Source organism: Lycorma delicatula, chromosome 3 (genome assembly GCF_047948215.1).
Source record: "Lycorma delicatula isolate Av1 chromosome 3, ASM4794821v1, whole genome shotgun sequence".
NCBI classification, from domain to species: domain Eukaryota; kingdom Metazoa; phylum Arthropoda; class Insecta; order Hemiptera; family Fulgoridae; genus Lycorma; species Lycorma delicatula.
In genome coordinates this window covers 180,261,416-180,278,598 of record NC_134457.1, presented here as the reverse complement: position 1 = coordinate 180,278,598, position 17,183 = coordinate 180,261,416, and the positions used below count along the sequence as shown (strand labels likewise).

The 17,183-nt window shown below is 32.8% G+C and overlaps 1 protein-coding gene across 9 annotated transcripts in view; it reads right to left on the bottom strand.

The window, feature by feature from the left end:
- The window catches only part of LOC142322253 (uncharacterized), a 156,832-nt gene that overhangs the window by 97,609 nt on the left and 42,040 nt on the right, over nt 1-17,183 (bottom strand). For all 9 annotated transcript variants that reach the window (XM_075361121.1, XM_075361119.1, XM_075361122.1 and 6 more), the window contains 5 exons: nt 10,656-10,779; nt 10,155-10,324; nt 9,839-9,881; nt 7,762-7,895; nt 1,630-1,702 (listed from right to left, as the gene is read on the bottom strand). In XM_075361121.1, coding sequence (XP_075217236.1) covers nt 1,630-1,702; nt 7,762-7,895; nt 9,839-9,881; nt 10,155-10,324; nt 10,656-10,779 — 544 coding nt within the window. The remainder of the gene's footprint in view (nt 1-1,629; nt 1,703-7,761; nt 7,896-9,838; nt 9,882-10,154; nt 10,325-10,655; nt 10,780-17,183) is intronic.

The window sequence follows — 17,183 nt, the reverse complement described above, 5'->3', positions numbered from 1 at the left end:
GTAATTAAAACTTCTCACACATCTCTTTACAAAATGAAAAAGCCTTCACTCAACTGACCTAAGCTCTAATTAATTCCTTAACTTTGGGAATCCATTATTCACTCACTACACCATAGCAGACTGCCCTGTGATTTTATATTTTTATAGACTGCTTGAAAACAATATGAAAGATCATTAAGTGATCTTTAAATTCAAATTTTCATCCTCTTCATAAATTAAACAGCATTCAACGAATTATAATAAGGTACTTGGTTATAGATTTATCAACAATAGCTACTTTAGACCTTAGTAAGAATTTTTGATAATAGCATTATTTTCTCCTCAAAGTTCTCATGTGGTACAAGTTCATATAACATTTAAAATGAATAAGCTATACTGTAAACAACATGCATTTTAAAACAATCAATAGCAAATTAAAACCAAAAATTAAACCAATATTCAATAAAGTATTTAGATACCTTCAAAAGTCTCAAACTTTTTTGCCCACATTGAGAATCAAAAATTTTCTAGTGCCCCTAAAATTTTTTAACTTACCATCTGTTCAAATAATTGCAATTGCTGTTTCTAAGATGTGCTCTTAAAATCAGCAATTGGAATTATTGTTTTTAAAATGGCATATCCTATATATCCTCAGAGTTGAAACTTACATTTTAGTTTGAAATATCAGAAAAATATAATTTTTGCCTTTTTTTAATCAACCATCACCTCCCTAGACTGCCTGAATGCCCCCAATTTTTTGTGGGCTTTACCGCCCCCCTGAAGGCCACCAGCCCCCACAAGGCACGTTATCGCCCACTTTGAGAACGAATGGTCTAGATAGATTTTAATTTACATATGCTAAATGTATGATGAGAAAACTTTATTTCAAAGCAACCACTGTACCGACTGTTATATCTATAATTACTTTCATTATTAGTTTTTGGCAGCTGCTTTAACTGTTAAGATCTTTAAATTCAAATTTTGATTCTCTTTATAAATTACAGGGCATTTAAAGAATTATAATGAGATACTTGGTTATAGTTACATCATCAATAACTACTTAGTAAGAATTTTTGCTAATACTAATATTTTCCCACAAAGGTAATCTTCTAAATCTTTTATTATGCTACCTTACAGAAGGCAGTAAATGTCCTGTGTAATACACTAATTGCACAACTTGCACCCCAACAGTTCTTCAAAAACTGGGGACCGTCAAGGAGTAGCATCATAGAAATTGAAGGATGTGAAGTAAAAAAGGCCAATAAAAGTACAACTATAGTTCAGCAGTTATTTTGCTCAGCCAAAGTCAGACTAGTTCTGAAAGGAGCAAATAACAGAATCTTAACAATATAAATATAATACAGCAATAATCAATCAAATCCAATTAAAAATAATTACACCAATAACTGGATTTCAACAAATGTCTTGCAGCTCTGCTAAACAGCTACTATAACCCATCATCCGTAATGATATCAAAAAAATAAAAAATGTTTTTAAATAATCCTTCTACCAAATATATTTGCAATTACTAATTATTTCTTAATACAATCTCTAACATTAAAATTTACAAATATAATAGTAGCACCCTAAGCTATTGTCTATTTAATGTCGATGCAAAATATAAATAAACAATAAAATTTAATGACTTACAATGTTTTCTGTCACACAACCAAAGTTTATTGCCCTGAGCTCCTCTAGAACTGCAAGACGTTTATTCAAATATCTAGAAAAAAACAGAGAATCTCTAGAGAAATATTTTAAAAAATTACAAAGAAACTATTACACAACTTCAATTAAGTACAATGAAATAAAAATTTACTGGATGTAGTTTTTAAAATGTATGGATGATCTTAGAATTAATGTATAATGTAGGATGTGTGTGTGTGTGTGTGTGTGTGTATAAGAAGGGGGAAGTGGCTGGATGACATGAGCCATTATCACAGTATTCTTGTAATGAGTATTTTTCACTGCCATATATGAGGGATGTTCAAAATGTTTTCAACCTGACAAAGAAAAAACAAGTATTCTCAAAGGTTATTCTTTTTAATTTTCAATGTCGTCACTTTGAGATTCAATAATTTTAGACCAAACAGCTTTCTAATTTTTTAATATTCTTGGACACAATGGAAAAGAATCATTTAAAGTGGAATCTAGCTCTTTTCATATGTCCGTTTTAAACCTTTTAAAACAAAGTAAATCATACTTGATAAAAACCATAGTAAAATCATACTTGCACCATCTCTGTGTCAGCTGAAAACTTTCTGAATAACCCTGGTATAAGAAGTGACTGACCAAATAGCCACAGCTACATATTCACTGTAACGTTTTTTCTCAAGACTCATAGTTCAACCACAGGCTACTGATTTAACTTCATATAATGGAGGAGTTTTACAGTGTAAAGAAAACAAACCTAAAAATTTTTATTAATTTTGTTTTTATACAATTTTTCAGTCATCAATTTTCTTCAACTAAGTCTTTTACTTCTAATTCCATTTATTTTTCCAGTTAATAATTATTTTAGAAAGACTAAAAATTCAGTACAACAATAATTTTAAAAATTGTAAAGGTAATGTTGGATGGGCGAGAGGGTTGTTTTTATAAAAGGATTTATGAAAAAAAAATTTAGAACTTGGTCAGAGCGTACCTAATTTGAAAACATTTTTAAGAGTAAATTTATCTTCTTACAGTGTTAGAAAGCTTGAAAACAGCTTAATATTACAAAAATGAGTATTTTTTGAGTCAATCATAAAACTTAAAATGTTTTAAACAGCAAACTGGTCAATGATATAAGATTTTTATGTTAAAAAATGGTGAGTAAAACAACAACAAAAAAAAATCAGTTTTTTCATAACTACTATTTTTCAGATCAACAATCAAAATTGCAAAAAATAAAATGTATAGAAATTGGTTCAATGAGCTTCACCTTCAGATTACATTCAGAAAAATATTTTTAACAGTTATTTAAAATTTGTAAACCTTTCTATAATAAATATTCATCCAAGAACTTTTCTTCTGCAGCTTGATAGCAGGCTAATCTCAAATAATATCTGTTAAGAACTTTTATAATGTTGGGTAGTACACAAGCAGCTTTGTCAATTGAACGTCTTCTCACATCATTAACTTTTTTACATCTGGTTTAGTGAATATTATAATTCAGGAATCCCAAAAAGAAATAATCATCAATAACAAACTTTCAGTTTAGTTTAAAAAAGTAAAGTTATATAAATAATATTTGACTGATCTAAATATCAAAGATTTGATCCACTATTTCATTATTCATTAATACATAATTAATTTATGGAGTTTCATATCATAACATAGAAGACTTAAGCAGTGTAAAATAAAAAAAAGAATTGTTATTAAAAATGAATAGTTGGAATTATTATTTAATAGCTTATTTATTATTGGTCACTTTCTAGAACAATATGTCATTTAATTAATAATATTTTGAAATATTTGTTCATGTGTGCATTGTTACTAAGTAACTGAATAAATGTTACAAGTTTTAATGTTTCAGCTGTATTATACGAAAGTAACTGTTAGAATCTGAACGTGAAACAATGAAAAAATCCCTACATTACATTTTTCCCATTTCACTGCTAGCATAATTGATATCTGAAAAACATAAGTAATTATTCAAATACTTGCTTCACCATTATTTTATTGATCAAATTAAACATGAAGTTCATGTATCATGTGATCATCTTGCTATTAAAATGTTTAAGTTAGATTCAAGATTGGAGGAAACAAACCAAACTTCCTTTAATGAAGAACTACTGTAGCTGTGCACATCTGAATTTGTTTTCCTAATCTAGTCACACTCAGTTTTATTATATGAACCCATTTTCCACACTATAATACTGTGTGTCTATGTCTCTCTCTCTCTCTCTCTCTCTCTCTCTCTCTGTGTGTGTGTGTGTGTGTGTGTGTGTGTATATTTTTTTCTTTTTTGTTCTCAAATTAATCCTTTCAAGACCCATATCACCTCTACACTAATAATTTAAATGTATAATATAAATAAACTTAATCCACTCAATTACAGAAATAAGAAAACACTCTTACCTTATTTTTTATTTATTATTTTTATTTTCTTTATAATTTTTAAATGAACATTTTATAACACACTTGTTATTATGTATTATATTATTATGTACATTGAAAAATATAATATTTTAATGAAATAATATATAATTGAAAACAACTTTAAGGAAATAAAAGACCCTACTAAAAGACCCTACATAAATTTTTGAAAATAACAAAAAGTTTAATTACAAATATCCAACTATTTTTGATTATAATAATAATAATTTAAGATACAATTTTAGATTATACCCTTTTGAACCCTTTGCACTAACAGTAATTTTGGTGGTATGAAGAGAAAGGGGAATGAAAATGTGTTCAGAAAAGTTCAAAGTGATTTAGATAGACATATTTTAGAAATTGGTTCTTCAGCCCACATTGTACACAATTCAGTACAAACAGCATATGAATCTCTAACCCTGATCATAGAAGTTATTGTTATAAAAATTTATAAATATTTTCACATATATACAGTAAGAGTAACAGAACTTACAACAGTTCCGTGAATGTGCAGAAACAGATTACAAAAAACTATTATTTCATAGCAGCACACACAAGGTTCCTTAGTTTGTTACCAGCAATAGAAAGAATTCTTTCCACTTTTGATGGCCTAAAATCATACTTCTTATCTTGTGACAAATGCCCAAAATTATTATTTGATTTTTCTAAAAATCTAGAAAGTGAATAGTTTTTGAAATTTTTATATAGTATTCTACAGTTATTTAATAATGTAATTCTGAAATTAGAAGCTAATTCTATCACAGCAACAGACGGATAATGTAATTAAAACAAACAAACCATTTCTGATAAAAGTCATGTCTAGTGAAAAATACAACTGAATAAATAAAGTTTAAGGTTTCAGTAAACTGTTAAGACTTTCAAGTAATTTGAAAAATATGTCCTAGGTTGGACCCCAAAAAATGGAAATCCTAATTATTCCTCTGTACTGTTAAATTATTAATTTAATAAAATTTAAATATATTATATAAAATATAAACAACCAAAATATAGAAATTAGGTAAGTTAAACTTACTATATTAATTTCAAAGAATCAATTTTCGCAGCATGCCACATCTTCAGTTGGTTTTAAATTCTATAATTACACCATAATTCTTATTAAAAATCTGTTATTTTAGTCTTATTTTAGATTATCATAAATATTATGAATGTATACCAAATATTGCTGAGTAGTACTGGAATAATTTGGATAAGAATCAAATAAGAAACATAAAATATAAATATAAAAAAATATACAAATAATCAAATGATTACAAAATATGAAGTTATCAAACTAAAAAAGTAAACTTCATGATAATGATCAAAAGTTATTAAAATCAGACAAAACCAATTACAAAAAAAAAAAAACAAATAACTTATGAATAATTACATTGAATGAAATAGTTAAAAAAATTAAAAGACCCAACAAATAAATATCTAAAGCTGTAAAACATATAAATTTTTAAATATAAACTGATATTTAATTATGATAAAAAATTAAATTGTAATTCAATAATATATCCATACATACACTATCACCCCCAAAACTCACTGGCCTACCAAAAGTACATAAAATATATAATTCTACAAGACCTTTAATAAGTTTTAAGACAGTACCTGCATATTTCATAGCTAAAATACTTAGAATAAAAATGAATCTTACCCATAAATATAATGTAAAAAATGGTTACGAAGCCATAAATAAATTAAATTCTATTAAAGTTAATTCCAACACAAAAATGCTAAGTTATATCACTAACATGTACATTAATATATCAATTGACAAGACAATATAAATAATAAAAAATAGATTAAATAAAACTCCAGAAGGCAAAAATGCATTAATAACTATTATAAAAAGTATTTGTCTTCAAAATTACTTTGAACATGAGAATAATTGTTATTTACAAAGAGAAGGCATATCAGCGGAATCACCTATATCTGCTATTATGTCTGAAATATTTATACAAGAATCTGAAAATAATAACAAAAAGTAATATTGTGTATTAAACAAATGCCAAATAGAAGAATTACTGTGATAATAAACTTAATAATTTAATCTTAGAATTCTTAAAGGAATTAAAAGGAATATACTAAATTAGGTGCAATGAATGTATTAATATTTATATTGGTAAAACCAAAAGATCATTTTTTAAAAAAATTTACAGAACATTACACAGTATACAAAATAAAAAAGAGGAATACTTAATCTAGCTGACCATTTATTAGAATCTGTAGTATTACCGATTGCAAAAATAATTTAGAGATTTTACAAAAATGTAACAATGATATAAAAATGAATATACTCAAAAACATTACATTTATAAATATAAACAAAAATTTAAATGATGAACACCACTAGATCACATTTGAAAATGATTTAATTAAAAATACAAGATTCCAGTACCACACAGCAAAATTTACATATGAATTCATAATACTTCAAAATTTCAAAACAAAGAACAATGAAAAGTAAAATTAAAATAACAAACTTTTTAAAAGAATTACAATGTAATTATAAAATTTAATACTGACTGAAGATGTGAGATGCTGCAAAAATCAATTCTTGGAAATTAATATGGTAAGGTTAATTTTTTATCTAATAACTATGTTTTGGTGGTTTATATTTCATACATGAATAATATTAAATTTTATATACATAATGGTCAATATTTTAGTATATATATATATATATATATATATCGGTGTATAACAAAGTTCTCCCAGTACTTTCATAACCTATTCTACTCATGAACATAATGGAAAAAGTTCATATAAACATATGTCCTGAAATGCTTCACTTGCAAGTTACAGCTAGTGAAAGTTTTGCTCGAATTTCAGCTACCCCACTGAAATGAGGTCATACTGAAATTTTTAGGACATTAATTAATGGGCAGAATTAGCAATTTCTTATGGTTTTTGAGGAATCTGGCTGAAAACCAATAAGGTGGCGTAAAAGAAACCCTCTTTTTTATGTTAATTACATGACAAACCATGACAAACCAATCAAATTCAAACTAAAATTCACAGAAACATACTTAATGTACCTTACAGAATGTTTTAAACACTACAGTATTGCGCATTGTTGATCAGCTGTTGTTATTTTATTGCCAATTTAAGAATAATAATTTTTTCAAATAATTTATTGTATTTATAGAATATGATCCAAGTAACTTTTACATTAAAAAAGTACTTTTCTGACAAATATAGCAATGCAGTGTTTCTGAACAAAATGTAAATTTTTCCAACTTTTGTTCAGAATTAGATTCTCTACAAGTTTTGGTTAATAGTTTTATGTGTTTATTACCCATTTAACAAAAATTTATTGTACATCAAACATATAAAATAAGTTAAAAAATTTGAGTCTTCAGAAATTAGTGGAGATACGGTTCTGAGACATAGTCTATTCGATTTTTCAGGTTGAAAACCATAAGAAATCACTAATTATGCCCCTTAACACCCTAAAAATTCCAGTATGACCAATATTTCACCAGGGTAGCTGAAATCCGAGCAAAATCTTTCACAAACCATAACTTGCAAACGAAGCATTTTAGGATATATATTTATATGAACTTTTTCCATTATTTTCCAGAGTAGAATAAGTTATGAAAATCCACGGGAGAACTTAAAGACACACCTGCATGTATACATATAAACAACATAAAATGCCACTATACATCCAGAGGATTAAGAATTAATACTTACTCAGCAGCATCATTAACAGTCGAAACTGAGGAAGAATTTATATTTATAGCAGAGGAGGTAGCAGCTGAATCAGCTACTGTTTTATTTTTTTCAACTTTTGGCTTCTTACGTTTTAGTTTTGATGGGCGAACCACCTAAAACACAAAAAACAATAATTTAATACTTTTAAAAGAAATTGCCAATTTGTGCTGTGTAACAGTAAAACAATATTAAACTTTTAGCATAAATAAAATTACGCTCAATCAAACTAGCCAACATATTTTTCTAAGAATTCAAAGCATCAGAAAAGATATTTAATCAAAGAATTACTCAATGACCAATAATGGTAATATTAATTTATTTAATTACTTTGAAGTATGGAAAATGTGTGGAAAATTACATCAAATTCTATAAAAAGTTAAAAATTACCAAACAAAAGTATGTAACTAAATTTGTGGAACAAATAAAGCTCTATATCTTTAACTGTTCTATAGTTTATACAAAGGACAATAGGAAAGTTTTGCAATTTGACTACCTTTAAAATTTTTCAAAATAATTTCCACAATACATTATACACTTCTCCATTCTTTTAAACTAATCTTAAAAATCCCTGCCATGTTTCGTAAGAGGTCTGGCCACACTCATAATCCCAAGGAGAAAATCATTGGTCGTAAAATACCTCCCTTTCAGTCTGTTCTTCACCTGGATAAATAATGTAAAATAACATGGAGCAAGATCAGGACAGTAGGGAAGGTGCTCTAACAGTTTTATTCCATCGCTGGCCGAATACTTGGAGCAGTGCGCTGGAACATTATTATGGTAAAGAAAAAACCATGTGTCCATCCTTCAGTATGGGCACAGCTTCTTGACAACTTAGGGAGGCATTTCTCAATGTACCACTTCCCTGTAACTGTCTTTTAAATTTCTAACTTAACTCACTCTAAAGCTTCAGTCACACTAAAAAATGCTCTCAGTCACAGATGAAGATTGTCAGTCTGACCTTGAAGTGTCTTCAAGGTCAAAATTTCCTCTTTTAAACTCTAAGTACCACCTAAACATTGTTGTATGATGAGGACATTTCTCTCCAAGCGTAGGAGTCATTTCCTCTTAACAATGATCAATGATCAACACTTAACCTACATGCAAAATTGTAGTGCAAGATTCACCAGAATTCAGTTTTCGACCATGACATGACTGACTACAGTCTCTTTTCGCCGACATAGCTAAAAAGCAAATACCACTGAGACAGTGAATATGGCAGCTACAGTGCAGAGTGGGACATGCTTAAACCTATACTAACTTGTAACCTCCTGTGATAATCTTTCTGTTGTATCCCAAAACTTTCCAGTGCCTTTATTAAACCCTGCTGTAAGAACTAACTGAAAATACATGTAATCTGATTACAAAAATTTGGATTAAGCAGGTATACATTTTAGATTTAGTAAAAAAGAAATAGGTCTAATCCCAAAGCAGCTCACCCTAAACGATTTTGTGCACGCTCCTAATCTTCTGACCATTCTAGCCAGTTTTATATTCTTAACAAGATACAGAAGCTGATCTACCAAATCAGAAAATATGCCCAGGATAGTTGCATGCATTCCTTCTGCTTTGGGTAATCTCTTATTCCACAAGTAAATGCCTGCTAATCTTATCAACTGTTGACATAATTTTGATTAAGAGCTTCTTGAAAAATATCCAGTTTTTAAAATTATTCCGGAACATAACATATCCAGTTAGAAAGCAATAAATAAGTTGCAGATACAAATTTCAAATGTTATTTGGATAAGGATGATGCGTTAACATTTGTTATAAAAAGTATGTGTTGATATGCAATGTAAGTGTATCATTTGGATGAGGTTCCAGCCTGAATACAGCAAGCAGAAAATTCCTATAGTTAAAAACTTTTGAGAGCACTGAGAATTAGATGAACAGGCTGTAAAATGGTGAAAAATTAGTAATGATGAACTGAAATTAGAATAAGAAAATACAAGAAACTAATCAAGAGTAAAAAAAGCAATATTAAAAAAAAATAATAAAAGACAAGGTGAATAGTGAAACAAGACACAAATATTAACTAATACACTGAAACATTTCCTACCTTTTCAACTACCTTATCTTCTGAATTCTTCTGTTTTCTTTTCCTGCAAATAAGTAAAACAGAAATTTTACTTTAATTTTTTTTTAAATTCCTGAAAATTCAGAAAACTACTTCTTTAGATTTATAACAGTCAGGTTTTAACAAGTTTACAAGTTTGGAACACAAGATAATTGCAAAGTAAGTTTTTATGATAAATTTTAAAAAAGCAAATGAAACAAACCCTTTCAAATGAACATGCATCATAATATGGCTCTATTAATTATTATTATATACTATTATATACTACTTATTTTATAAATAAACTAACTGCACTAACTTGGAATTTTTAGAAACTGTCTGTTTCTGGGCTTGTTTCTGAGAGACATCAGCTTTTAATTGACTCTTTATCTTTCCATCCTGTCCAATAATCTCAATCATGCAAATCTTTGAGTGAGCACCAGAGGTTGTAACACAATCTGTTGTGGGGCATGGCCGTTCTAACATATCCTGTAAAATATATCCATTACAATGTATATCAGCATAAAACGTGCACTTAATAAAAAGTTAGCTTATTTTATCATCTTTCAAAATTAATAAATATCTTAATGTGATCCTAACTCTCAATTAATGTGGAAAGATAAAAATTATTACATTTTAAAACTATGCAATGTTTAGCAAGAGCTAGAAGAATTGAAAAAATAACGTTTTAAGTAACGATATAATAAAATACTTATAATTAGTCTCCTTAAATGAACTCTACATTACATTCCATCATTACTCACACATCAATATACCAATATCTTTTACACAACTGCAAGATTAGAAATAATATATTTACCTTATCATGAACTTTCTCACAACTAGAGAATGTTTCCTTAAAAGCTTTCCAACAATGAACATGATATTGAACATTACATTTTTCTTCACACAGAACAGACACATACCCAATAAAATCAGGATCACTGTAAACAAAAGCATTTCAAAACAACTAAGATAAAACATTTATTATTGCAGCAATAATTTTTAAAACTACACAAGCAACTTAACAACCATAGTACCCATATCAATCATACTTTTAATCAATTCATATTTTAACATTAACTATTCCAAATATGTTAAGAAGACTGAAGTGTAAGAGGTGCTACTCGTATGTATCTGAAATTGGCCTATAAAAAAATAATCACCTTAAAAATTACTGGCTCAATCCCTTTAAAGTAATCCCTTTCTGCATACATAGTATGTTCGCAGTGATTTTCCCATGTTCAGAACACTTCTGGACAAAACAATCTACTCTTGTCAGGGTGTTCATTATCTCCAATGACTTCATGAAAGTTTCAATTTCATGTTTGGAAGCAAGAAGAAGTCATTTTGGACAAGGTCTGGTTAGTAAGGGCTTTTTTTTTGCTGAGAGGTGAGGAATCCATTTTACAGACGCTGATGCTGTGTCAGGGGTCGCTAACAGGTTTCGCAAGGTGTTATTAGGTGCATATGTATACCTGCACACTACTGACTAAACCTCCACATCTGGCTGCCCACCCTTCCTGGAACAGCTAGTGTTGCATTTTATCAGGAAGAGAGGAGTCACCCACACACACAGTCGAGCACCACATTCATACTACATACATATACAATAAAACGTGAATACAATATAAAATATAAAGCACATTAGGAAGTCATACTATAACGCAAGGCAAATACTTCCTCAATGTGAATACTACAATTAATACATCATAATACAATACATCGAAATACATGATAATGATACATGATATACTATGCACAATGTAAAAATATAATTACTTATTATCAGTGAGCTAAAACATACTGATATACAAAACAATACATAAAATATAGTAATACATGAAGCATAATATAACAACAATAGAATAATACTTATTACTTAGATCAAAACAAGATATATAGTCCATAATTCATTACAATTATATTACATATTTCTACCACTCTCTATACTACAGAAAAACAACATACACATACAAGAAATCATAACAGCAAATACAATATACAATACTGCACTATAATTAATGTTAAAACATATATAAACAATAATGGAGTACTCCAGAAATAGAAATACTTCAGTAGATAATAATATAATAATGATACAATACATAAACACAGAACCAAGGTACAAGACAGCAGACCAACGTGCAAGGACAGGGCTCATCCAGACACACCAACTGCCACCAAATCACAGCACCAGTAAACGATGCGTCAGTCATGACACACAATATGTCACAAGCACAACAATATACCAATATACCTATCAAACCAGTCAGACTTCCCGATTAGGCAGCTGTCTGACTTTCAGTGGAGTGCCCTCGACTTTCGTCGTACCCAGACAACCCCCTAGGCACTCGGATGGGTGCCTATCTGCCCATGTGCCCTCTGATGCCTCTTTCTATCACAGGACTCCTCTCAGGCTTTCAAGTCATGCATAATATCCTTGATGTAGGTGGGTGTTGCCATCCAGTTCCTCTCAGAATATCTCTCTTCTCATTATCACACCTGGTGCATGTGAAAAACAAGTGATGGGGGTTTTCTCCTCACTGCACTCCGAGCACATGTCTGAATGATCCAGGCCAAACTTGTACAGATAGGACCTCAATCTACCATGACCCATCAGAAACTGCATGAGGCAGTAATCCAATGAGCCATGGCGCCTATTGCTCCAATATATGATATCGCTGAGCATCTGGTGCATCCACCATCCCTTATCACTTCCGGTGCCAACTCTGTTGCTGTATACTGTATACCTCAGCCAATGTTTCAGCAGATTGTCTCTTCCTCTCTTCTGATGAGAGAGCACTTGCCTCCCATATCCTCTTCTGTTGTTCTACCACTAGATCTAAGGGAAGAAGTCCTGCAAGGACTTCTGCTGCCATACCCAAGATGATACGGAGACAGCACCTTCTGTGATGGGCCTCTAGCACCCCCCTGTATCTAGTATATACTATGGCTCTCGCCCACAACTCTGTATCATACAGAAGCATTGAGTGGGCCACGCTTACTAAAAGTTTCCTTCTATGTTGTTAGGAACACAGTTGGGCAACAAACCAGCAACTATTCTCAACACTCTATCCACTTTTTTCTCACCTTTAGAGTATGCATCCCAAACATAGCCTGGCATCAATCCACATGCCCAAGTATTTCACAGCCGGTATTGATTGGATGCGCTGCCCTTCCATGGTGAATGTCAGCCTAAGATGCTTTTTGACTGTGGTGATTATCACCATCTCGATTTTTTCAGGCACCAGTTTCAGTCCAACCTCTCGCATCCATTCTCTAATAGCAGCATAGGCATTGTTGATCTTCCCATCTGCCTCTCTATTGGTGACTGCCTCGACTACCAATGCTAGGTCATCCATGTACTCCACAAGAGTGACTCCTGGGGGCAGCGGAAGGCAGAAAATGCCATCACATGCAAGGTTCCAGAGGGTCAGTCCAAGGACCGACCCCCGCAGTACGCCCCTATCTAGCACTCACTCTAATACACTTTCCTCCACATCACAGATTAGCTTACATCCTGTCAGGTACTATACGGGCCATCTCGCAGACAGCAGCAACTGCTTCAAGGGCAGACCTACCTCTGCAGAAACTGAATTGCCTCACAGAGAGTCCGCCTGACTCTTCCACAGCCTCAGTAAGTCTGCGCTGCAACATGCGCTCTAATAATTTAGCAGTTGCATCTGTCACTGCGAGTGGCCTATAAGTGGTGGGAAGCTCCCCCTTCCTACTTGTGACTAGCACCAGCTTCTACCTCCTCCTCCAGGAAGACTCCTTCCAGGCATGCATTAAAGACATTCATGATTGCTTCCAGTGCAGCCCGAGCTGCCACATTGACCATCATGTTAAGCAGTAGATCCGGCTTGGGGAACTTGCCTGTTGGCATGCGAGCCACAGCAGAACCGTCACCTCCTCTACAGAAAACAACGGTGGAGGTTCCTCCCTCGACACCTTGTTCACCCAGTGCGTGGGAAGAGACCCGCAATAATGCGCCTTATCTCATTTCATCTCTGGTAGTGGGTTCTCTGTTTCAGGACCCAATAACCTGTAGGGTTTCCCCCAAGTATCTGTGTCCACTTCTGACAGGAGACACTTCCATCCGGTTTCTTTGATTCCTTCATCATTGCACTAAATTGTCTCCTGTTAACCTTATAAAGAGCCATACATATAATGCTAAGAGAGTCTTGGTGGGTGCACATCGCCAGCCTCCTATACCTGTGACACTCCTCCTTTTCTTGCAAATTCCTTGCATACACCAGTATATAGGTGAGGGAGGGTCTTTTGGCTGTATACCTTCTTGGAAGCAGTCTATCACATGCCTCTCTAAGTGTGTTAACCATATACGTGGCGTTTTCCTCTGCTGTGGCAGCTTCAAAGATACCTTGCCGGTCAATTATCCCAGCGAAGGCCTCCGCACCCAGAGTCCCAGTACTCTAGCCTGCTGTCATTGTCCCTTCATGTCTGCGGCTGTCGCGATCAGTGACAGACATTATTATACGCTGGTGGACACCGGCTGAGTACCCTTCCCAGACTTGCCAACCATGAACTCAAACAGCCAGCTCAGGGGACAAATGTAATGTAAAGTCAACTATGGAGCCTGTCGCCTCTCTTCTGTAGGTATATACAACACCATCATTATTTAGGCATACCAAATCCAGGGTCGCAACGGTCTCAGTCGTAATACTTCCTCTCAGGTCAGTCCTTGTTACCCCATGCAATGAACTATGTTTTGAAGTCTCCAGCCAGCATAGGCGGCCGATGTGCTAGCAGGTCTCTTGAAATGGCTGTCAGGATCTCTATGTACCTGTCATTGCATATATTAGGCAAGATGTAACATGAAGAATAGTACTCACTCAATCCTAGCCCTGATGAATGCAGTTCCTTGATGGATCTCTCTTATAGGCATTTGGCTGAGCATCCAAATTGGCTGCAGTCCCATCCATAGACAGTATCACCTTGTCTGATGCGAGACCTATGGCTCGGAGATGAGCTTTATGTCTATCCCCACCTCTGAGGTGTATCTGGCCAGCGTCGCATGGTTTAGATTGACTTGAATAATTTTTAGATTCATTTCTGAGCCAAAATCTGGCTGGTCCTCTCCAGTTATCGCCTGTCTCTTTACCAGCCCTGCTGGGATAAGCAACGGAGCTAGTGCAATGCCCCTCTGTACCACAAGTCAGGCATATTGGCGCCTCACTGCAATCAGCTGCCCTATGGCCACTCTTTCACAGTTAAAACAGGCGCCAAACCTGTCATCACCACTACAGTTGTAGTGGTGAACATTGAGCAACCACGCTACTTGCGGGTGCCTTATGCCAAGCTTTCGAGGTGCTTTTTCTCTATCATCTCCTTGATATCGATGATCACTACAGTGTCTATAACTCCATCTCTTTTATCAGGAAGGTCTACGTTAGTGTTAATATATGGATTTTTTGGCCAGTCACTTTATGAATTCTCCCATCCTCTCATTAGAGACTCTGTTATCGAGGCCATCTTGTACAGGGCAACCTATTGCAACCATGGTTTGTGTTGCCACCTCTGCTGTGCTATATAGTATAACAGACCGGTCAACTGATGGCTGAATGTTGTTCTTTAACCCTTGCCAAGTCCAAAGACACCCCAAACACCTTATTCAGGAGAGCAAAAAAAAAAATTTAAGTGTGGGAGGGTAGCGAGGGTTAAAAAATAATTTGGGGGAGAGGGACATCAAATAAAAATTGGGAGAGGGGGTCCAACCCAGTGCCCAAAGGGTATTGAGCCCAAAGGCCCTAGTGCAGAGGTATAAGGGAAAGGCTTTTCCTCTACATAAATCTCCCATGGGACTTAGCTGAAAAAATGAATGAAATAATAATTTTCTAACGACCAACGGTAACAATTAATAATAGTAAAATAATCTAAGTTGATATACCTTTATTAAACTACAAAATGCACTAAACACTACTAACCAAGTGAACTAACTTAGCAGAATTAATCTAACTTCTTGCAATGTGTTTATTAACACGCCAAATCTGGCAGATGTTAACAAGCCTAGTTTTAATCTCTAAATTTAGATTCTTAATTTAAATCAAATATTTTAGTTTAAACTATTATTTTTAATATTTATCACTCAGAAATGATGCTTATATATATTCTAAACATAAATATATGCACTTATAGTACTATGAACAAAATTAAACTAGGTTTTACCGCTAATCAAGTTCACATCTCACTCGTCATTGAGTGGTCTTCGCATTCATACAAATAAAGATTAATAACTAAATAACCGTTAATCATCTAATACTCCGAACTCATGCGAATGTTTATTAAACATCAAAACACAGTTCAACATATAATACACTCCATATAACAGATTATAACCACTAGTAAACTAAATATCTGCTGGTAATGGCAAAATGACTGCCCGACTATCATGAAAATCATGGCAAACACTGGTAAGTAAGGATTGTGGTATTAATATAGAATATTCAAAAAGTGATGCAATCTTATGGAAAAATTTTTCCTTCATTTATTTCTTGTTTAATTGAGGAAAAATAGTTATATAATGCAGAGGATATTCATTGTCTCCCAACTCATTAGATGTTTCAGTTATGCCCAGACCCAGAATGCTTTCACAGAAAATTATGGTGTGGATACACCACTATAGATGCCAAAAATTACATATAATCAGTGACATACGGATGGATGCTTGCTCTTGGTGAAGGAAAAAGGATTTGTTGTATCAATTATAAGGCCATTTGAGCCAGCTCAGAACATCACAACAGAATTGTCAATTTACAGCTTGACCTGATTTAAGAAACTCATTCGGCACAAAATTATAGTCATAAAAGTAAATCAACAGTGACTTATTTGCTTCAAATCTGCCTTGGCGTTTCTTTGACTGTGATGACATTGGAATTTTCCACTAACGTAAGTGTTGCTTCACTTCAGGATAACAGCGATATACCAGTGATTCATCACATGCGATTATGTTGGTGATATGAAGTTAAGTTAGTTTCAGAATGTTCTTTCAGCTCAGGACAGACCTGATCACAGAGCTGTTTTGTTCAATGCTGAGCATCCTTGAAACAAATTTTGTGGCACTGAGCTACATGTTGAGCCTGCAATGGAATTTAATAACTATCACCATATAGTAGGCTAACAAGCTTGCAAATGAAATGACTTGTTCTCCTTTGGGAGGATGGCTTTATATACGTTTGCATCTTCTGAGGCACGTTTTTGACAGAAGGATATTCAGAACACTTGTCCTCATCAATTAACTGTAAGTATTTACATAAATTTTTTTTCTGACCTGAAGCATGTTCATCAAACTCAATAGCCTTCCTGCTGAGTTTAAAGCAGAATCTGA